At 42.5% G+C, this 22,736-nt stretch overlaps 3 protein-coding genes across 4 annotated transcripts; 2 read left to right on the forward strand and 1 right to left on the reverse strand.

Annotated features, from left to right (window-relative positions):
- Window positions 1–1,197: 1,197 nt before the first annotated feature.
- Window positions 1,198–10,838, reverse strand: LOC134043676 (histone H2A-IV). Of its 2 annotated transcripts, XM_062492297.1 has the most exons (3): window positions 10,229–10,838; window positions 8,718–8,844; window positions 1,198–4,916 (listed from the first exon to the last, which is right to left on the reverse strand). In XM_062492297.1, the coding sequence occupies exon 1, from the start codon at window positions 10,710–10,712 to the stop codon at window positions 10,323–10,325; it is 390 nt and encodes a 129-aa protein (XP_062348281.1). In that variant the 5' UTR covers window positions 10,713–10,838; the 3' UTR covers window positions 1,198–4,916; window positions 8,718–8,844; window positions 10,229–10,322. The 2 variants fall into 2 exon arrangements, with proteins under 2 accessions (XP_062348281.1, XP_062348282.1); XM_062492298.1 differs by lacking the exons at window positions 1,198–4,916; window positions 8,718–8,844 and having other exon boundaries at window positions 10,220–10,526; window positions 10,632–10,838.
- Window positions 10,839–11,054: 216 nt separating this feature from the next.
- On the forward strand, window positions 11,055–11,563 carry LOC134043681 (histone H2B 8). Its single transcript, XM_062492305.1, has one exon. It carries the CDS (start codon window positions 11,106–11,108, stop codon window positions 11,484–11,486), a length of 381 nt encoding a protein of 126 aa, XP_062348289.1. The 5' UTR covers window positions 11,055–11,105; the 3' UTR covers window positions 11,487–11,563.
- Window positions 11,564–12,626: 1,063 nt separating this feature from the next.
- On the forward strand, window positions 12,627–22,638 carry LOC134043666 (histone H3-like). Its single transcript, XM_062492282.1, has 3 exons — window positions 12,627–12,968; window positions 19,867–19,876; window positions 22,321–22,638. The coding sequence occupies exons 1-3, from the start codon at window positions 12,640–12,642 to the stop codon at window positions 22,636–22,638; spliced, it is 657 nt and encodes a 218-aa protein (XP_062348266.1). The 5' UTR covers window positions 12,627–12,639.
- The last annotated feature ends 98 nt before the right edge of the window (window positions 22,639–22,736 follow it).

Here is a 22,736-nt window from a genome sequence, read left to right on the forward strand (position 1 = left end):
CCAAAACATTAAATCACCACTTCTCACAGGTAGGCAGGTGTTCAGCCATCTCTGGGAGAGCAAGGCCTGATCACTCTAGCGCTTACTTAGAAAGATAAATTCCATCACTTCAAATGTCTTGCCTTTCTTCTTTCTTCCCCCCAGCTTTATACACTGACCATCGAGTGATAAGGTCTGGAATATCCCTTTGGTGCCTTGTGGTTACCTGTCCTGGCCGTGTCTTCTCACAATCTCTCAGGCATCCACAATTTCCTCACCCATTATGGCAGCACTAAAAGCAGGAATGGACTTGGCTCTCTGTGAGCCCTGCTCAGCAGAAACAGAAACATCACTATGTCATCAACCCTGTGTTCAGCACAAATTCTAAACCTAGCCCCATATAAAGCACTGTGAAGAAAATTAACTCCAACCCAGCACATTTGGAATAGCTGTCTTTGCACAGTATTTATCATTACACTTACTCAAGGAAAAAACCCCAAAGATTTATATGCAGACTTTTCCCTGCTGTCATTGCATCTATGGGATACAACATAGATAGAACAGAATAGAGAACTCAGTGAGACTCCTGCATAACCATAAAACATATTCTTACCTATTACTGCTCTTGATGTTTGATATCACATACATGTTCATTGGCAGTGGTGACTGTGGCTTTCTCTCTATTTATCTATATTCAGAAGACCTGTTTTGGTCTCTTCGGGACTCCTGTAACAATTACTTTTTCCCTTGTCATGTGGCACATTTGGTCTTAATCAGGTTATTTTTGGCACATCTTCCCTACAGCTTAGCTTTAATTTAATTTCAAATGTATAGCTGATAATATTAATGTATATTATTCAATTAAACAATTTAATTTTATTTATGTGGTTACATGAGAATAGTTATTCTGCCTTGCAAAATGCCCGGCTCACTTCCCTTGCCCAGTGTTAATTAGCATTTTGTCCAAAAGTTTCAATTTCTTTTAGAACCCATTTCTTGATGCTTATTAGTTCACTAGATCTCTTTTTGCGGCGCTTATTGTGGAGTTAATAATTTTTTCCATTAAATTTAAACTTTTCTTACATTTCAGTCATATTCTATTGATCCTTTCTGCATTAGACCTCTTTAAAGAATCAATTTTTTTATCATTATCCAGGGTCCATTACTTCTTAAGTATTCTTCTGACAAACTCATATGAAGAACTACAACAGGTAACAGGGTAATCTGCTCCTAAGCAATACCTTAATTTCAAAGGAATAAATCCCACAGGTTATGTAGAGTAAATTTTTATTATGGCAAATTTTACATAGAATCCTTGCAGATATGATAGCAATATACACAGAATAGATTCATGCATTACAGTGTGTGGGGGTTATTTGAGGAAATATTCTATGGTTGTCCAAGTAATGCTTACCCAAATTTGTGTTTTCCACACCAGGTAGCTTAATTTTCTTGTTTTTATTTTTGAATACTTTACTTGTGTGTTACTTTTCTAAACTTCTTACCAGCATCTGTGGGTATAAGTAACAGTGTGTATATTACTGAAGTATCAAGACACTTCTGAAAATAGGCAAAATTATTATGGAAAAGAAAAATGAGTTCTAAACAACCTGCATTCCTTGAATTCTGAAATAACTCTTCACTTCCTATATGACACCTTTTATTTTACAGCCAGTCTCATGTTTAATGTCCAGTGTTTATCCTTCACTCCTGGTGGTTTATCTACATAGATTATTTTTTTTACTCAGAACCAACAAGTGAGTATATGGACTACAAATTTTTTATCTATCCATCCTACTATCTCTCCCTCTTTTCCTGTTAATTAAGAGGAGAAAAACAAGGGCGAAAGTTTTTTTCCTGGTCAGGTAGCATTGGTTGGAAGAGCCCTGATCTATGTCCTGTGATGTGGGCAGGCAGTCAGGGCATCTGGGAGTGCAGGAACAGGTTGGGTGATGGCAGGAGGGAGGGAGGGAGTGAGTGAGTATGAGAGTGAGTATGAGAGTGAGTATGAGAGTGAGTATGAGAGTGAGTGAGTGAGTGAGTGAGTGAGTGAGTGAGTGAGTGAGTGAGTGAGACTCCACTTCTTTGCCCACTCTAGGAGGGTCAGCAATTTAGCACCTCTCTTCCCCTTTTCATCTACTTTCAATCTGTCATCCTGACATTCCTGCCAACACTCCTGTCCTTCCCAAAAAACCACCATCCCCTTGAGGAGGCTGTTGAAATAATGTGATTTTCAATGTTGTCTTCTCTTTAATGATCAGCTTTTTCTTTTCAGGAAAGCTGTTTGCTGAGCTGAAGAAGTTACTATCTCTCAGTGGATCTGCCAGCACATGTAGTTTTGCTTCCTTAGGAGAATTATTATTAACTTAGAAAATCTCTGTGGTATGTTTTTTGAATCAGCTCAAAGTATTCTGATGTAAATACTGAAAAATTGAGATACAGATTTGGTTCATCTCCTAAAGCAAAAGCTTATGATAGTGCTACTTTATTTAGATGAAACACTGGTGAGAGAAAAGAATGATCTTTTTTTGCATCATCTTCCTAGGGAAACGAGCATCCCAGAGCACTATCTTATGGAATGTACAAGCCTAGCTAAAAATAGAGATGGATTTTTGCAAGAGTGACAATCAACATGACTAGATGCTACAGAAGTTGTCTAATTACACGGAGAGGAAAAGAAAATAGTTTTGAAAGTTGCAGTACAAGCAAAATTAAGGCTGTGTGCACTCTGCTGACATGGAGACTCCAACCTGCCCATCCCTGCACAGCCCACGATCCAGGATGCTGGAGACAGGCTGGTCAGCATGGCCAGTGGTTATCCCCACACTATAAGGGGGAAATCACACCTTTCACACTTCAACATGCACCAAAATTACTGCCAGACTCTCCGAAGTTTGGCCAGCTGGGTCCTAATTTTCATTCTCATTCACCGGGGCTGATCTGATGAACCTGGGGCAGGGACTGACTGCTCCTGGGGGTCTGTCTGCCCCAGGGCACAGCAGGATTTCTGTGCATCTGCCTCCAGGCTGGACCTGCAACTGTGTGCTCAAGGGCAGAGCTGATGCACTCAGAGCTGAACTCCTCTAGGTGGAAGCTGGACACCAGCATGGATCACAGTAGCTCCTGTCCAGTCACCGTGGAGTCTGTCTCTGACAGAGCATTAAAAATCACATTAAAATAATGCATGTATTTTTTACCTGTGGTGCTGAAAAGTGTTCCTTTTTTGTGCATTGATGTGTTTATGCAGAAACCCTCAGTAGCTCTTGCTGGTTATCCCCAAATGCAGAGACACAGACGAGGGACAGTTTAGCCTGAAAATAAATAAACAAAAAGCCCAGAAGAACACCACACAAGAGAAGGAAAGTTACCAAGTCATTTACAAGGTAAAAGCATTTCTTCACTCTTGTTCATTTTTCTATTAAGTATAGTAATTAATTATTGACCTTATTAACACTGTCCCCTTCTGGTTCTATTCTGTATGAACTTCTTGTGGCTGCAAGGTCCTTCAGCAATTAGCAGTCTACACACACACAGAGGATCAGAAACTAATGGGAACTTCACTGCCTATAGACATGTGGACATGGACTTCTGGATCATTATGATTTTGGTGATCAAATGGCAAATCCAACCGTCCTTTTGGTGAGGAGCAAAATAAATCTTTGTTTACCTGATATGCAACAGGGTACTTGCCATGGCATTTATAGCATAAACTTTTTGGATTCTCGATCTTTAGGTGTTTGGGTGTCATTACATAACACTGGCCTCCAGAGTTTTCATTTATTTGCTTTATTTTACAACCAGTTTTCAATTTCACTGCCTATCTTCCCCTTGTGCTTGATTCCTAACCTTTTAGAACTGTCTCACCACCATTTTCTACCTTTACTGTACCTCCCAGATTGATCCTAATAGAAATAAAAACACAAAAAAAAAACCCAAAACAAACAACTTCATACATCTGAAAACCACAAATAAATAAAACAAACATGTTCAATGCTCAGAGGCACTACAGTGAAAGTTACTTGAATGTTTAGAATCCTCAGAAAAGGAACAGTATAAAACAGGGTTTTGTATCTTCGTGCTATTGTAACATGGTGTGTGAAATAGTTCCACCCAGCAGAGTGTGCACATTTCTGGCCTCTAAATATATAAACTATTACAAGAGGTAAAGAAATTTCTTAGAAAAGTGGTAAAGGTGATTTAATGCTTAAAATGGCTTCTCTACTAAGCATACTAGGACACCTTCAGAACAATGACCTCTATTAACTGAAGATGGTATTGCTTATCCTTATTACCTAGAAGCTCGATGGTTAAATCTATCAAACTTAGTGAAGTCTAATCTATTAGTAACATTAGTTACAACCAAAGGGATTTACTGGTATCAGAAATGCTGTCTAAAATTCATAGGCAGTTTTAAGTAAATGGATCCTTGCTCTGTAGGCTTTTTTCAAATCAGAGAGAAGAGAGAAAGATGATGTGAGGAAAGAAGAAATCTTTCTCCTCACAGAAATCAATTCTGAACTACACAGCTTGCTTGCACAAGTGCTAACAGTGGTGGTAAATAGTTCATAAACAGATCCATTTAATTACATGCCTGTCCTGTGGATCAACTTGAATTTTTCCTTAAGGGGGAAAAAAATAAAAAGAAAGAAAAAGAAACCAAACCAAAGAAATCTCCTCCATAAAAAATAACCAATCCCCCCCAAAAAAACCCTGACTGTACCCTTCCCCACCACCAACCCGGGCCAAAACACAAAACCAAACCAACAAACAAAAAATTTACCCTCAGAAAAACTCCTATTCTCGCATTTAATTACTTCTTTCTTTCCTGGGCTTCCAAGTTGCTAGCATCATGGTCTGTGCTGGCGTTCTCATGATTCTCTCAGGCACTACTGGTGAAGGCCATAGAGGAATCCCACGACAGGGAAAACCTGTGGATCCTATGGGAAGAAGACTTGTTTTCTATTTGAAAGCTCTCCCCACAGGAGAAAAAGAGGCAGCATTTGTATGCAGAGCACAGAGGCCTGAGACAACGAGCTTCTCAAAGATGTGATACACAGAGGTGCCTCCCGGAGAGGAAAAAGATTTGCTTGCATCAGCCTCGTTACTATGGCAGGGTTCTTTCTGTACCATGCAGCCACGCATCAAAGTTCTCTAGGACAGAATGGACGAGGGGAGCAGAAGGATGTAATGATCCTGATGGAAGTATTGTATCGTGTAGGATGGTCTGTCGCTCTCTCAGCCTTGATGCCTGCACAACCAAAACAGTATTTTCTAACAGAGCAAGCTGGAATATCCCAACTACTCCTTGGGTTGCTTTGGTTTCGCGGTGGGTTGTTTAGGGTTTTGTTTGGTTGGTTTTGTTTGATTGTTCTTTTTCCCACCTCCCCCCCAACCCCCTACCCCCTTAGCCTGGGCAGTATCCACGGTATAAATAAACAGCGGTCAGAAAACACAAACCAGGAGTCGATAAAAGGAACACTGGAAGCAGTCAGAGCGAGATGCTCGGTGTGAATAAACAGCGGTCAGAAAACACAAACCAGGAGTCGATAAAAGGAACACTGGAAGCAGTCAGAGCGAGATGCTCGGTGTGAATAAACAGCGGTCAGAAAACACAAACCAGGAGTCGATAAAAGGAACACTGGAAGCAGTCAGAGCGAGATGCTCGGTGTGAATAAACAGCGGTCAGAAAACACAAACCAGGAGTCGATAAAAGGAACACTGGAAGCAGTCAGAGCGAGATGCTCGGTGTGAATAAACAGCGGTCAGAAAACACAAACCAGGAGTCGATAAAAGGAACACTGGAAGCAGTCAGAGCGAGATGCTCGTCTCTCCTCGTGGTGCCGCCCTGCGCATTCATCTTCTGGACAGCGGATTAAGGCAAAGAAAATGACTGGGGGGAGCGGATGGTGGGAGGACGGGAAGCGGCGGGGGGAAGGTAAGCACAGGGAGGCAGGGGGGGAAAAGAGGGGAAAGGGAGAAGCAGGAAAGGAGGGAAACAAGCGGCTTCCCGGGCAGGATTGGTCGGGAATTGCTGCAGCCCAGGCGGGTGGGTTTTTTGTTTTTTGTTTGTTTTTTTTTATTATTATTTTTTTATTTTGACCTGCAAGCCAAAGCAGTTTTCTGCTGGGTTTCTGCAGTCGTAGGAGCTGGATGGAATTGGCTTCACACAAACTTTCGGAGCGCCAGCATCAGCGCCTTCGAAACTCTGTGAATGGACACAAGGGAAATTCTTGCACGTTTGCCAAAGTCCGGAGTGATCTTGTACTATGTGTTTCAGAGGGATAAACAGTAACTTATTCTTTACAAAGTACTTTTGGTGTCTAAGCAGGTCGGGGTTTAAGCGTTTAAGAAAAGTAAATTACTAATTATGTAAATTACATAATTTAAATGATGTATGCAGAATAGCACCAGTTTTGTAAGATGTTCCAACTGCATTTTATTTTTGGCATGCTATGTAAGGTTGCAGGAAAATGCCACAGAAACTAAAAATTTGCGTGAAGGAATTTGAGAGTAATTTGATAGAAAATCTATAAAAGCTTAACCTTTGCATAGATTATGTGATGCAAATGTTCATTTAAGTTTTACAAGGAAGAGCCTGGAGCATTGTGAGGATAACATTGGTATTAGGTAATTAATTAATTCCATTCATGTTTGTTCTATGTTAATACTCTACTCTAAATATTCTATTATGGGTAAAAATTCTAGTCTAAAGCAAATTCGCGTTAAGCAAACAAACAAACAAAAAAGTTAAAATCACATCTTCCTCTAAGACTTTGGAAGACTGCTTACTGCCAAGGGTGTTGGAACAGTATTTCTATCCTGTCCTCAATCAGATCACTAGAGAAAAATCAAGCATACATAGTCTTTTCATTAAACAAACCAAAAAAAAAAAAAAAACCAGCAAAAAACAAACCAAAATAACACGAATAAGATTCTTGGAAGGAAATTATTATCCAATGAATTTGTTTGGTACTCTCTGGTTACTAAGCCTAATAGTAAACTTTTTTATATAACATCACTTTCTTTAAACTGGATTCTCAGCATCCTTTTGAATGTTTCTGCAACTGGTCATAGTTTGATTTGGTTTTTGGGGTTTTGTTTGTTTTGGGTTTTTTGTTTTGTTTTTTTTTTTAATATTGTCTTGCAATATATCTCTCCCTGCTTTATGGAAAAACAAAAAGTTATTGGGTAACTACAGGTAAAGTAATATTTACTTGGAGGCAAGCCATCTGAGAGATTGCACTACTTATGTTATGGATAGTGCTTTACAGCTAAAGGATATATTTTGTGTGGACTTATATTTCAAAAATAAATTAGGGTCATATGATACTGAATGTTTATTTCATGACCATAAGCATCTATGATACACTGTTCATAAATCTAAGGCCTTCCTCATTTTTGAGAATTTAGGTTGGCTGGATAGATGGAACTAAATTTGGGAAGGTAAATTCCACATCTGCAATGAAATAAAATATCGTGTTTCAAAAAACCACCACTTTTAATTCTCATTTGTCACATACTCAAAGAGGTCATAGAATATATTTCTCTCTTCTATTTCAAAATATAAAAAAACCCCTTTTATTTAACTGTGGTATGCAGACAAAGAATGTGTTCATTTATAACAAGCAGTTGCCCAAAGAAGAAGATCATATTGCCTTTCTACATTAATTGAGAATAACTGGTCAGAAGAAATACAGATATACAGTAATTATACAAAAACATTCCAGGCATAATTTAGCTGAAGAAAAGGATATAGCATACAGAACTCATAAATTCTCCTGTACTAACAAAAACATACTTAAACCCATCATGAAAATCCGGTTGGGGGCATGAAGAATGCAACAATATTTCAAATCTCTGTATAAGGCAACCGAGCTCATATGAGAAGTATCAAAGAGGGAACATGGCTAGAAAGGCAGAGAATGAAACTGTGAACTTAATGAACTAAATACTGATCTAAACCAGTCTCTAGTGAGGAACAAAATAGGAAAACAAAAACACTTTACACTAGATTGCAGTCTTCCCCTATCTTATTTTAAAATTGTTAAAATACATGTGTTTTCAAATGATTTTTAAACATAGGCAGGGGGAATAAGAAAAAAACCCCAACAAAATCAAAACAAGCAATTTGCAAGAGAAGCAGAACATAAATACTGAAGTGCCTGAGAAGGAAGTATGAACATTTCTCTTGAAAAGAAATGCACCCTCCTCACACCTTGTTTTCAAGGGCAAAAATGAAACCTGGGAGGTCTCTGTTTCAGGATTTTCAAATGGCCCAATCAGAACCTTGTGCAAATCAATTCCCTTCTCCAGGCCCACGTAATCTCTTCCTTCTCTACTAAATATAGACCAATAGAAGGTTATTTTGCCAAATATGCAAAATACGGCAACATTTAGATTATGAAACAAACAAAAAAAAATCCAGAAGCGTTTCTAACCTCAAATTTCAGAATGGTTACTAATAAAGTCCTGCAGTTACTGCTGTTTCAAAGTCCAGCTCTGAATGGTAGATGATTAATGCAATTTCTTTCAGCAGAACAGAGATGATTAAAAAGAATGAGAGGGGGGGAAAAAAAAGTCCTCTGCCTATTCAAAATAACAAAGGAGGAAAATAAACGAAAAAACCCCATATGAAACAAAGCAAAAAAAAAATAAACTAAAACAACAAACCAAGTAAAGGAAAACGGCTCAACCTGAAAATTGTTTGAGAATCGTATACCACTTAGAAACAAACCCACGATTCTTATCTTGTTTCCAAGCAAGCCTTCAGCCGGGCACTCCCACGTTATCTCTCTCTGCTGGAAAAACATTTTCCATTAACACAACGCCCCAGTGACTCACTCCTCCGCCTCCTAAGGGAGAACACTGAAAAGAAAAACAACAAAAGAAAAAAAAATAGAAAAATAAGAGGGGAGGGGGTAAAGGAGGAAAAAAAAAAAAAAAAAAAAAAAAAGCAGAGTTTTCCTCGGCTTAGTTCTCAAGGATTTTAAAGAACAAAGAAAACGCCCCAGCCCTTAGGCAGCCTCATTCGGAGGCTCCCAGCGTCTCGTTTCTGCTTTCCCTTCGGGCAATTTTCCGCATAAAACATTACTGAAAGAAAGACAAATTAAAGCGTCATTTATCTACATGCATTCTAGCAAACGAGGGGACGCGGGGTTCTTTACGGCAGAAAAACAAAATAAAATTTAAAAAAAAAATTAAAAAACTTTAAAAAAGCTCTAGAATCAAGTCGTTCAGAGGAAAGAAAGAGAGGAGAGAGAGGAACTGTCGCTGTCTCCCAGCAGCGAGGCACCAATGGCGGAGAAGCTCCTCCCTGTAAATCCCGGCCGTCCCTCGCGTGTTATCGTGATTTAGGAGCCCCTGACACCCCAGGGAAAGGGATGCGGTGGCTGGCGGCTTCCTACACCACCATTTACCACTTCAGGCAGCAGTACCCAGGAGCCCATACTCCACAAGGAAAGGAAACTTCGGCAGAAATAGCCCAAGAGCACTTTTGAGCGCTACTCGTTTTGTTGGGATGAAGAGGAAAGAATTAAAACGTCAGCTCAAGTCTAGTACACCATTACTCCCTTTCCCGTGTGTGCGTGACTTTCTGTAGCGCCTCTGCACGAACCCACACTCGAGTCTATTCTGCAACTGCTACCACTCATCACCTAATTCAGAATTCCTGACGCTACCTTTTGGAAACCCTCCTGGACTACACCCCAGGCAAGCACGCAGTTTTCTCTACTACAGCCCGGAAGCTCCGAGCTGCGGAAAACCGCAGCCATCAGTGCGCACAAAGCCCTGGGATCCCTCTTCCAGCCGCAGCACCGGCCGGAGAGGGGCCCGGCTGTCCCGGGCTTTGAAAGCCGCGCGTTCCGGCCGGATTGGCCGGCGGGGACCCCGAATCCGCCCCGTCCTTCCCCAAACCCCCCAGCCCGGGGTGAGAGGCGCTTCACCCCCACGGGATCCACCGGCAGGGGGGCAGCGAGCTCACCCTTGCAGCGTTCGCATCTCAAACCACACAGAGGCGACCGATTTCATCCGTGGCAACCGCTACCTTTTATCGATCTCTTTTTTTGTTGTTTTTTTTTTTTTTTTTAAGGGGAAAATGAAGCTCGTTCACGTAAGTACTTTAACTTTTAAGATCACGAAAAAAAGGAAGCTGCAGATCAACAAGACAGAATGTAAATATGTACACAAAATTTTATACGCGCTCCCCCCCCCCCACCCCCTCGAGAGATTTCAAGATTCCAAATATATTTACACAGCATGTATTCATAGGATCAAGCATTCCTGCTCTTTCTGGAAAGATGTGGGTGGCTCTGAAAAGAGCCTTTGGGTTGTTTGTCAGACGAGTTCTACTTGGCTTTCGCCTTGTGGCTGTCGGTCTTCTTGGGCAGCAGCACGGCCTGGATGTTGGGCAGCACGCCGCCCTGCGCGATCGTCACCTTGCCCAGCAGCTTGTTGAGCTCCTCGTCGTTGCGGATGGCCAGCTGCAGGTGGCGGGGGATGATGCGCGTCTTCTTGTTGTCGCGGGCCGCGTTGCCCGCCAGCTCCAGGATCTCGGCCGTCAGGTACTCCAGCACGGCCGCCAGGTACACCGGGGCGCCGGCGCCCACGCGCTCCGCGTAGTTGCCCTTGCGCAGCAGCCGGTGCACGCGGCCCACGGGGAACTGCAGCCCGGCCCGCGACGAGCGCGACTTGGCCTTGGCGCGCGCCTTCCCGCCCTGCTTCCCCCGCCCAGACATGGCTCAAAATGCGAAAGAATGGAGCTGAACGCGGCACAAAAAAAAAAAAATAATAAAACAAAGTAAAAAAAACTGCGCAAAGTTCAGCCAGACACAGCGTAGAGGATGATTACAGCCAGAGGTTCAACGCTGCCCTTTTATAGCTTCCTTCTGAGGTTCGCTTGGAGTTGTGATTGGTGGATACGAGGATTGAGAATTTACCCAATGGGAATGCAGGTGGATAAATTGACCAATGGAAGGTGCGCAGTATTTGACGTCACGGACCCGAGTTGTCCAATGGAGAGGGACAGTGTTGAGTCATCTCATTTGCATTCCGTCCCTATAAATAAGGGGGGGCTGCGCTTCTCTGTCTGCATCCTTCCTGCGCTAGTCAGGTAGAGTCAGACCCGTAAAATGCCGGAACCAGCTAAATCCGCTCCCGCGCCCAAGAAGGGCTCCAAGAAAGCCGTGACCAAGACTCAGAAGAAAGGTGACAAGAAGCGTAGAAAGACCAGGAAAGAGAGCTACTCCATCTACGTGTACAAGGTGCTGAAGCAGGTGCACCCCGACACGGGCATCTCGTCCAAGGCCATGGGCATCATGAACTCCTTCGTCAACGACATCTTCGAGCGCATCGCCGGCGAGGCGTCGCGCCTGGCGCACTACAACAAGCGCTCCACCATCACGTCGCGGGAGATCCAGACGGCCGTGCGCCTGCTGCTGCCTGGCGAGCTGGCCAAGCACGCCGTGTCCGAGGGCACCAAGGCTGTCACCAAGTACACCAGCTCCAAGTAGGGCGTCTCGCACCGGCACTCTCAACCCAAAGGCTCTTTTAAGAGCCACCCATATAATCAGTAAAAGAGTCGATCACGTTGTTACTTTTCGGTGAGTGGTATTTTTATCTGGTAATGTTTTAGGCCCTGGGCTAGAACATGGTGTTAAAAGATTAGGGCGATATGCTTATCCCGTTTAAGCATCCGGATTTAGGTAGTCTTGTCTGTCCCATTCTGACAGTTGGTCTCGCAGGTCTATAAAAAGCATCTCAAATGCATAATGAGTATTAAAGGTTTCTTTGAAGGTTACTTTTTAATTATTTCCTCATTCGTTTTAGAGTATTTGTTCGTTTTAATTATTCATAGTGGCGGTTTGTTGTCTTTAAATAATGGGTGTCATTCTGAAGTGATTTGGCTATAAGCCAAAGTGGCTTGTTTACTCGGAAAACTAGGTGTTAGTCTGCAATAATTTAAATATTGTATTTAATGAAATCTATAGCGGCAAGCACAGCGGATGCATAATGATATAGAAAACAACCTAATTCTATTAGTCCTAGGGATTTCATAAGGAAGTGGTGTGTTTTAATAATGTCTCCGGCGGACTAGAGAATTAAGAAATCCCTAAATGACGGCACAACAGGAAATTACAAGTGGCTATAAGGGACACTAGTGGGGAAAAAAAATTAAAAAGGCGGAAAGACGAGTGCATTAAAGAACCTCAGCTCGGGATGCGCAGGGAAGGCTGTATTTGGGTAAACGCCTTTTACGACGAGTTGAAATCTTGGCTATCCCGGGCAGAGGCCGCGAGAAAAATACTGCAGAGCCAGAGTGAGAAGTCCGCGTCTGCTTCGGGCTGCAGCTGCGGGAGCGCTCCGAGCCGGTCCAGCTCGGCAGGGCGGAGCAGAGGGATGAGAGGAAGAGGAGCGTAGCGGCTCCCGTGGAAGGGGGGAAGGGGGGAAGGGGGGAAGGGATCTGCGGGAATCTGCGGCGGCCGCCGCCCGCCCCCTCCCCCACCTCCCAGCGCGCGCGTTTTTCAAACTCTGCCCCTCGTCCAATGGCTGCCGTCTCTTGGCGCTGGCCAATCACAGCGCGCTGCTGGCTATAAATAGCGGCCCCAGGGGCCGCTCCCCGCTCAGTGTCCTTCCGCTCGCGTGTCGGGGCTCTTCTGCTTTGGGATGGCGCGGACAAAGCAGACGGCGCGGAAATCCACGGGCGGGAAGGCGCCCCGCAAGCAGCTGGCCACCAAGGCTGCCCGCAAGAGCGCGCCGGCCACGGGCGGCGTCAAGAAGCCGCACCGCTACCGGCCCGGCACGGTGGCGCTGCGCGAGATCCGTCGCTACCAGAAGTCCACGGAGCTGCTGATCCGCAAGCTGCCCTTCCAGCGCCTGGTGCGCGAGATCGCGCAGGACTTCAAGACCGACCTGCGCTTCCAGAGCTCGGCCGTCATGGCTCTGCAGGAGGCCAGCGAGGCTTACCTGGTGGGGCTCTTCGAGGACACCAACCTGTGCGCCATCCACGCCAAGCGCGTCACCATCATGCCCAAGGACATCCAGCTGGCCCGCCGCATCCGCGGCGAGCGCGCATAAGCTGTTGGCAAACGGAAGACCATCGAAAACCCAAAGGCTCTTTTAAGAGCCACCACAGCATCACTTAAAGAGCTGTAAATTCCTATTTGTGGGTAGGACGTTGCGTTGTCGGGGTGGCTTTACAGTCAATAAGCATCTCCCGTGTCACAAGTAAGTACCAAACACCGTGTGAGTTGTATTTCATAGGAATTCTGACTTTTCGCAAAAATGCGGGGCGCTTAGTTCCTCTGAAATGATTTTGCTGTAGCAAGTTTTCGTTTATGGCGGTAAACTGCTTTCTACGTGTTTTTTTGGCATGTAATTTCGGTATTTAGGAAACATAGTCCTTGCTGCTCTGAAAGGGAAGATCCACACTGACAAGATAAATGGGTTTAATCTCTTGGCATAAGTCTTAAAAATTTGCTGCTGTTTGAATTCGTAAAGGAAGGACCTTCCATAGAATCTTGCTCTCATGATCCGTGAAGTTAAAATCAGTCGAAAGGCCTTCTGTGTCATGTAAATATTATGCTGCCTTTTCTTTCTATTCCTCGTTTAACTTCACGGTTTTTCAGTTTGTTGGTTTGTTCTGCCAGCATCAGTGTTCTATGCTAACCCCCTTTTTGTGTGTGTGGTGGTGTTTTTTTTTTTCTGTTCTTTGTAAGGCGAGTACTGCTCGCTTTGTTTCTCAAGGCGCTCGAACTCCCTTCCCGCCATCCCTAGAAGCACTCTTAGGATTTTCCTCAGTGTTTTATCACTCCCGGTCGTGAGTGATATCCCGCAGGCATGTTCAGTCCATCTCAAGCACTACTATTTATTCCCGAGATAAATATATAGCCGATAGTGGGGGGTGTGTGTGTGGAATATAAGGTGGAGGCAAAGATGTTTTCTCAGTTCCTTTTCCGCGTGGAGTGTTCCCTGCTGGTGTCTTGTCTAGGACCACACGCGTGACATCTTTAATGGTTAGAGGTTTTAGGTTGTGTCAATTCTTTGTCACTGGGAGTCCCAAAAAAAAAAAAAATGGTTACCACAGATCAAATGTTTTCCAAGAAATATCAGTGCTTGAAAACTTTGCAATTCTAGAATAATTTTAAATGGCGGTTCTTCCCTATTCACCGTGTTCAGTGATTTTTGTGAACCTACCTTGAAAACGGATTTCTCCCTTACTGTAAGTTCAGTCACACACACCCCCTTGCTCTCCTAGTAAATGGATCTGTAGTTGCCTGAATAAGATACACTCCTAAAATTATTTCTGACTTCATGACACTTTTACAAAAATTAATACTACGGGCAGTTTTATGTAATTCGAGGCGCCTGTTGTTCCACTGAATTATTTGGAATAATATATGCAATAAGGGATATATAATATCGCTTTGGTTTTTCGATGTTACAAACGAGTACCTGTGGCTTTAAGAACCGTTTGCATTGAATTAAACACATCCTTCTTTTAAACTAGGAAACAAGGAACCACTGAGAAATTATCAGAGGAAATATTTCTCCTGGAAAGCCTAAGATTTCAAGACCCTTGGTTTACTCTTCACTGTTGATGAGCTTCATTTCAGGAATATTTCTTTCTCTTTGTTAGAAGCTTGGACTCTGCAGCAAAATCTGACCAATCAAGGGTCTCGACACCATTTTCTATCCTCTGTTTTTCTCACTTTCAGCCATCTTATGTTGCTGAGCCCCGGAGGGTAAAAAGCAGAGAAGGGGGGAAGGCATCGGGACTAATGCTTTGGGAATTAAGAAATCTCTGCTGTGATTCATTCCTCCCCCCCCCCCCCCCCCCCAGATTTGTTCTTTGAGGTAGGACTCGTGTTTTTCCAGATTTTTTTTTTTTCCCTTCCTATGGATTACCACCGGGATTGCAGAAATTAGTTTTAGAGAAAGCGAACTCGTTTTGTTTTATTGAGATGGTCAAAGATATGTTTACCTGGAGCTGTTTGAGTTTACTTATCATTAAAAATTTATCCAATCAAGTAAAATAGCCTTTTCTAAGAGTTTATTTAGAAGATATTTTGTATCTTATATAAGGCATAGGTCAGAGTAGTTACATTTCAGCAGAATGTAGCATCAGAAATGTTGTTTTGGGCTTTTTTGCATGTTCAAGAAACAAAACGTTGTTAAGCAGTGAGACAGGGAAACAGGTTTTATTTGCCTTAATCTCTTGCTATTTCTCCTCTAGTCTTTTGAAGACCTACCTTTTTACTAAATTAAGTATTATTTGGATTTATTCAGAGAGTTGTGTGCTCAAATGGTAAAAAAAAAAAAAAATTAAAAACACACTTCATCAACTGAGAAAGACGTTCAATGCACAGGTGATTTAATGCAAGATTCCCTAAGCCCAAGCGAGACTAAACGTGGAGGTTCCTGCGGGGCAAGCAAGGTTCAGCTGCATTTCTTTGCTTTTTGCAGGGGAGCCTGAGATAAAGGAATGCCAAGTCAGAGCTGGATGTGTGCAAGACCTCTGTGCTGAGCAGCTGAGGATTCATTTGAGAGCTGCTGTTTGTAATCAAGGTGCTTCTGCAGGTGATTTTAGACGTTCAGCAAGATATCTGGTTAAGACTGTTCTGGTCTTTTAGCCATCCATCCATGGATGAAGTGGCTCAAAATCATGTCTTGAAAGAAAGTTCTGATCAGTCCAATGGGTAAAATAGAGCATAGCTACTGATACCCTGGTGAAACACTTAAGTTCATCCAAATATATAGAAGGTTTGATGACAGCATCTTTCTAGAACAAAAATATTTCAATCAGTCCTACTTGACAGCTATTCCTGAAAAAAATCTGAACAGTTATGTATCCATATGAAAGCAGGGTTTTAATTTGAATTATCTCTTGTAATATAAGTCCTTTTGTAAAGGTGGTTTCCATACAAGGTAGGTCTTAAGCAGGTTTTCATTTGCAAGTCCCTCTTGTGGGCTTCTTCACCATCTGAATCACCTGTTGGTTACAGTCTTCAGGAACCAGCAACAGTGAAGTTTGAATTCTGCCAGCTGCAGTTCTACAGGCCTGGCCAGCACTGCCCTGCTGCATCATTGCCTCTTTCCCAATTTCAAGTTGTGCTGTATCTTCAGGGTGGGTATCAGCATGTTTCAGATTGTAATGTGCAAACAGTGTTGTCACAGCAGGTATGAACTTTTTTTTTTAAGATTTTATATGATCTCTTAGAAAGTACTTTGCCAGCTACTCCTATTACGGAATTAATTTCACTGGCCAAAATAACAGGGTATGACCCTAGGATCCTGCTGATTAATGTACTTTTCCAGGTGAAGGTTTTCAATATGTCTTTTGTTAGTTCTCAGGCTACAGCTTGAGCTGGGTGTATCTGTAGAGTGACCACTACACCAAGAATTAACCTTCAATCCCACCCAGGCCATCCAGCACTCAACTCTCAAGCCCATCGCTTGCTTCTGGTCAGTTGTCTCTTTTTGTTGTTGTTTGTTTGTTTGTTTGTTTGGGTTTTTAGGGGAGTGTTTGTGGCTTTTTTCATCTGATATTAGCTCAATTCTTGAAGTTGTGTCCTTGGTCCTTCCTTACCTTTTTTATTCTGCTTTGGGCTAGTTAGGTTAGCAGCAGTTTGGTTAGCTTTTAACCAAACCTTTTATTTTGGTCAGCTCTTGTAGCCTAACACTACAACCAGTCCAGCCACTAATGCTGAACTACTTAATCCCCTTGAGAATATGGGGAATACAGTTAATGAAAATTTCCTGTATAGGACTGAAGTAACACCAGATGGAAAGCTCTGTTCTCAGTGAAGCTGTTATGGAAATACGATGGTTTAGTAATTAAAAGACAATGAGCTAAAAGAACATTAATATATAAAGCCAAGGAAAACAGAGTTTGCATTAAACCCATTTGTACATAAAAAATGTGCATTGGGGTGGCAGAAAGCATGACATGGACAGTGTGGTCCTGCCCCAATGCTGTTCCCTTCTAACCTTTCTCATCTGGGTCACCTGTGGTGCTTTCTTAAGGCTGCATGTATTGACAATGTTGAGTTCCATAGCTGTTTCCCCAGCCTTCATGTTCTTTTACCCTTAAGCACTCTGAGGTTTTTCTAGTACAATAATAAGATGCTTTTTTTGATGGGCTTGATCACTTTGTCTTTACACATCAGCCAAGTCTGTGCTGTGCTTCATCTGTTCTCATGTGGAAGTTTAAATGTAGTCAAGATATTTTTAAAAATATCTGATTATATATCCTGTGTGTCCTTATTGCTTCTCTCTCTGCATTTTATTCTTATTCATCACTGTTTCTGGAGATCTTCTGTTTTATTGCATGCTGTCCCCATGCCATAAATATTTGATGTATTTGTGAGTATCCCCTTTCTCTCTGCATATGGATTTTTATTTTTATGCTATTCCAAGCACAGCATTGACCCATCTAGATGGATCTGTAAAGCTATACAAAATTTTAGCCTGTAAGAGCTTCAACTTGTGATGCTATCAATAGGAAAGTAATTAATCCAGAAGGCACACGATATACTTTTCTGTGAGTGTTCCATATGATCCCATGGATTTTTAGGGCAGTATGCTAATGTTGTAATGAACATAAGGATCTAGAGCCTTAAGGCATGATGTAAGAAACATGACCAAAAAAACAACAAAAAAAGAAATACAAACAAACAAACAAAAAAACCTAAATAAACTAAATAAAACAAGGTGTTTCTGAGACATAGCTTTTCAGGAGCAGCAAAAAGTCAAATGTAAATCTTCATGTGTTTTAGATGCCAATTCAGTGTGCTGAGATCTGAACATTTCCTGAATTAATTCAGACTATTGATAGTGTATGAAAAACAGATAAGATCTCCACTGCACCAGTGCAATAATTAGTAGCTCTTGAGAATTTCTGAGTTCTTTGCTGCATTCAGCTAGCTCTGTCAAAATCATTGTCACACTGAGATTGAAGGACTCCTAAGCAACAAACAGGGCTAGCTGCACTTCAGGTTAGTTATGTTATGAAATAGAGCATTAAGGAAGGTTTTTCCCCTCGTTTTTCTTGAATTAAGTATGCTGTTAGTTGATGAAATTGAATGTTTTTTTCCTTATTTGGGCCAATTTTGATCTTCCCGTCAGTTCTCCTAGGCAGACTCATCTGACAGGTTGTGGTTGGGTTTTTTTTGTTTTTTTTTTTTTTTTAGGAAGAAGGAACATGTTTGGGAAAAGTGAAGATCATTGCAAGGATATGGACTACTCTACTTCCAGGAGAGATGCACTTAAAAGTCTAAGAGTGGTTACTCTGCAGACACCAAAGAAAACTGGAGGGGTTGCCAGCATTTGTCACTCTGATTCCTTTGGCATTCTCACTCTAGGACAGAAATTTTTCCAGAAGGAAAGTGTCACCCCATCTCTGCATCCAATGCTTGAAAGCTGTAACAGAGTCAGCAGCATTTCCAGGCCAGTCCTTGCTGTTTTGCTGGTTGTTTAGGCCAGTGCATGCAGAGCTTGAATTTACCTTACAGCAGCAGCATGAGTGTAGCCTACACAAAGATAAAATGAAAAGGGAGTTCAATACTGATTTTGTGCTGTGAGGGCTGAATTACAATTGTTATATGTGTGTACATGCAGTCATTATACATTTTCAAAGATCTATAACTGGGATCTTTACATGGGAAGAATAGGAATTTCTTACCATCCTTCTAAAATTTTAGCTTAATGGCCCTGAAATGCATGGCTGTAAGACTACAATAGAGATATGCCATAATGCACAGTGTTTTGCAAGAACCTGTATATGTTCTATCTTGAAAACACTTTCAAGTACTGAAACATTTATCCTCAAGTATTTAGGGGGTGGGACTGGTTTGGATGTTATTTTAACGCATAATGTTTAAGAGTTACTTTTGTTATAAATGAAAAACAAAGTCTCAATATTTATCAAAATTGAGATTGCTTTATTTGATATAGATGGAGCAAGCAGCTCTGGGGAATGTGAGGGGTCACTGCCCACTTGGCTTGCTGCTCCTTTTTATAGTATGGCTTTCCTTGTAGTAATCAATAATTTTTTTTTTTTTGTTGTTGACATAATTCTGCCAGGTAAGCAGTGGTGGTAAAAAAAAATTGTGGGACCACTGTGTGAAATCTCTGGAGAGTTTATCAAGTAACCATCTGGTCTTGGTAGATAAAGAGCAGCAGAAGTGGGAAGTCTGGTCTTAGCAGATAGGTTGTAATTGATTGCAACCTAGGAAATCTGATTTTGCAAAATTTTTCAGGCTGTGGCAAACTCTCATTTTACAAACTGGTATCAGATACAGTTTACTTAGAAAACACAATATTCATAACAGGGGGATTTAAACAGAATGATTTAATCATATATATTTTTCTCTATCTAATTCCCATTATTCACTTCAGACCTTAGTACTCTGGTTTATACAAATCCCAATACTTGTATGATTAACACGACTCTTTTATCAATTACTGCACTTTTTATCCTCAATTTATCTGAAATCTACACTGTGAAGTTGGCACTAATTCACCCAACTGTCCCAGGATAAATTCAGAACTCAACTATAGAGCAGAGTCCCCCTCACCCCCATTCTCAGAAATGTAAAGCAGAGCTCCCAGAGCCTCCCTGAGTCCTTCCACGAGCCTCCAGCAGGTATTTTGCAAAAGGGATGGGGTATTCTGCTCCTCCTTCTCCTGGATCTTTCCACAACTGAATCCTTTATCCATCAGTGCTAATGATGCTTTTATTTAACATTCTGGTTTTTGGGTTTGGAGTTGCTAATTGCTTTTGCTTTGCAAGTGTGACAGGCTCATGTGACTGGAGGGTGTCACATCTGTGCCAATGGATCAATCACTTTCCCGTAGATGACTCCAGTTTAAACGTAGGAAACAAATGGAAAGTGGGATAGTGGTGCTTATAAAGGAGGTGACTGACCAGGAAAGCCAAGAGGGGCTCATGTGAGGGAAGAATAAAAAATCAAATGCAATATGATACAACCCGAAATGCTGGAGTCACAATTCCAAAACAGGCAGTTGCCTAAACTATAAAATAGATTTTATCAGTAAATTTAAGGTTTCATAAGGGAAGGCTGAAGAGTTTTTTCAACAAAGTTGTCTGCTGCAGACGGAAATGGAAAAAGAGCTAAAAGACAACCACAAACATTAAAACAAACAAACAAATGAACCCCAGCAAAACCAACTAAGCCCCAGAAATGTTTCATTACTCTCCTGTGTTTGGAGAAAGTAACTTGGGTAAATCTGTCTGTCTTACAAAAAGATAGCAAAATCCTTTTTGAACATGTATCTACTACACCTCTGAGAGGATAAGAGAGAGGAGGTAAAGCTAGAGATTTCTTACTCTAAAATGTGACTCATTAATAAGAAAGAAGGATGCTGGGGCATGAGGGTATTGTTACAGCAGCACTTTGTCTTCTCTTTTTCAAAGAAGTTACACAAAATTATGACAATGAAAATGTTTTATAATGCTAAGAGTTCTCAGAATACGAAGACTAAATGCAAATTAAAACAGAAACCATGCCAAAACAAAATCCCTAAAAGGTTCTTTGGGAAATTATTTTCACACTTCTTGAAGACTTTCTTATTTCTATGTCAATATTCCTCTATTATCCGTAAAGACTATTATTACCCAAAATGAATAGAAATTTGTGATAATTTTTGCTGTTAAAAATTAGAAAGGGAACATGCCAAGTGGCCCCAAATATTTTTTTAATTGTGACATTAGATTAATCTCAGTATAAAGTAGTTTAATTGCATCTGTCTCAGAAAGGAAAAACTTATTAGTTTATGCAATTCTACCTTAATCCAGGAAACTTAGTAGTACAAGAATATTGATGTGTATTTTAGTGTTGACCATTAAAAATATGAGCAGCATTCCTATTTTAAATGGTGCATGTTTAGCAAAGAGATAACCTAAACATTAGCATTGTTAGTATAGGGTTAAATGTTTCTAAAAATCATGTAAAACTCGGCCAAAAGAATGCTTGGTATTTGGGATAGTTCAGCAAGCTAAGATGTTTATAGTAACGGGGATTGGTACATGGGGTCTCCAAGATACTTCTAGATAAGATTTGTACATGTTTGTATGAGCACGGGCTAAGTTCTAATGAAGCAACATTGCTAAGGTTTAATGAAGCAATAGTGATAAGGTTGCTGTAGTAATTAGTGTTACAGCTAAAATTGTATAAATATGTGCACTTTGGACAAAGACAGGGGAGCTAGATTTGGGTTGCTAATACCTAGGTCCCTCGAGCTCCTACTAAAGCAACCGCATATACTCAATCTGTGATGATGTGTGGTCACTAACACTTAACAGCATGAGAACCTTGAAATAGTCTTTCATTTCTGTTAAGGTGAGGACCAAGGACAGGTGTCCTCCTTCCCTAGTATGAAGCCTTCCCAGAAAATGTTGCAACCAGCAGCTTCTTCCTTATGCCCTATCGTTTTAGAATTCTCAAGGCTCTCAGCTTTCCTACAAATGGTCAAAAATAGGCTGGATAGGTAAAGGTGTGACAGACAATATTTGTATGTAAACACGTGTGTGCACTTGTGTTTCCAGGGAAACAAGTAAAGCCCAGTAAAACAAATACAGGCCCCAGAGCTGTTTGCGCTTTAATATTAATTAATACCAAAAAAAAAAAAATAGCAAGAAGGAAAAAATCCTCTTGCCATGACAGGGCTTGAGTGTGTGCTTCCTCTCATACAGTTAAAAAAAAAAAAAAAAAAAAAAAAGGAACTTAGTTACAGAAGCTGTAGGTCGCAGAAAACGATGTTAGTAATGATTGTCTAAGTTGTGCTGAGGCAGGTGTCTATGCTGGCAAATGCTAATAACAAGAAAATTAAAAAGGAGCGCTTGAAGCGTCCAAAGCAGAAGCGGGGATGAGCGAGCAGAGAGCAGCGGAGGGGAGGGGCGGGAGCGCCGGGCAAGGCCCCGCATTGGTAGGATTTTGCCGCAGACCCGCGGGGAAGGAATGGGAAGGGGGTGCCAGAAGAAGGGACCGCAGTCCCCGCTCCTGCTACCGGCGGACGCGCGGAGTCCGTGGGGAACTGTCGCCGTGCAGAGGGACACGGGAGGGGACGGGAGGGCAGCACCGGGAGGCGCGGACTGAAAGCCGGGCGGTCTCGGCTCCGCTCGGGAGAGGCGGAGCCAGCAGCAGAGCCCGGGAACGCGGCCGGGACAGGCGGGGAACCCGTGCGGGGGAGGGCGGCAGGGAGCGGTGGGCGGGGACTGGGGGGGTGACCCCGCCTCCCTCCGTAGTCCTCAACCAGGTCGGCTCCCCGGGAATAAATAGCCGCGGAGGGCGGTGGGGGCTGTGAGCGGTTGTGTTAAACGGAGAGGCGGAAATGTCTGGTAGGGGCAAGGGCGGCAAGGGGCTCGGCAAGGGCGGCGCCAAGCGCCACCGCAAGGTGCTGCGCGACAACATCCAGGGCATCACCAAGCCCGCCATCCGCCGCCTGGCTCGGCGCGGCGGCGTCAAGCGCATCTCGGGCCTCATCTACGAGGAGACGCGCGGCGTGCTCAAGGTCTTCTTGGAGAACGTGATCCGCGACGCCGTCACCTACACGGAGCACGCCAAGAGGAAGACGGTCACGGCCATGGACGTGGTCTACGCCCTCAAGCGCCAAGGTCGTACCCTCTACGGCTTCGGTGGTTAAGCTCGCTTGTTTCTACGGCTTAGCATTTCTACAGCACAAAGGCTCTTTTCAGAGCCACCCCCCCATTTCATAAACAGAGCTTGTTATCGCTCGAGTTA

The sequence above is a fragment of the Cinclus cinclus genome, chromosome 4 (assembly GCF_963662255.1).
Source record: "Cinclus cinclus chromosome 4, bCinCin1.1, whole genome shotgun sequence".
NCBI classification, from domain to species: Eukaryota; Metazoa; Chordata; class Aves; order Passeriformes; family Cinclidae; genus Cinclus; species Cinclus cinclus.

Excerpts from the sequence above, each read along its gene's own strand:
- LOC134043666 (XM_062492282.1), top strand. The coding sequence starts at position 12,640 with ATGGCGCGGACAAAGCAGACGGCGCGGAAATCCACGGGCGGGAAGGCG.
- LOC134043681 (XM_062492305.1), top strand. The coding sequence starts at position 11,106 with ATGCCGGAACCAGCTAAATCCGCTCCCGCGCCCAAGAAGGGCTCCAAG.
- LOC134043676 (XM_062492297.1), bottom strand. The coding sequence starts at position 10,712 with ATGTCTGGGCGGGGGAAGCAGGGCGGGAAGGCGCGCGCCAAGGCCAAG.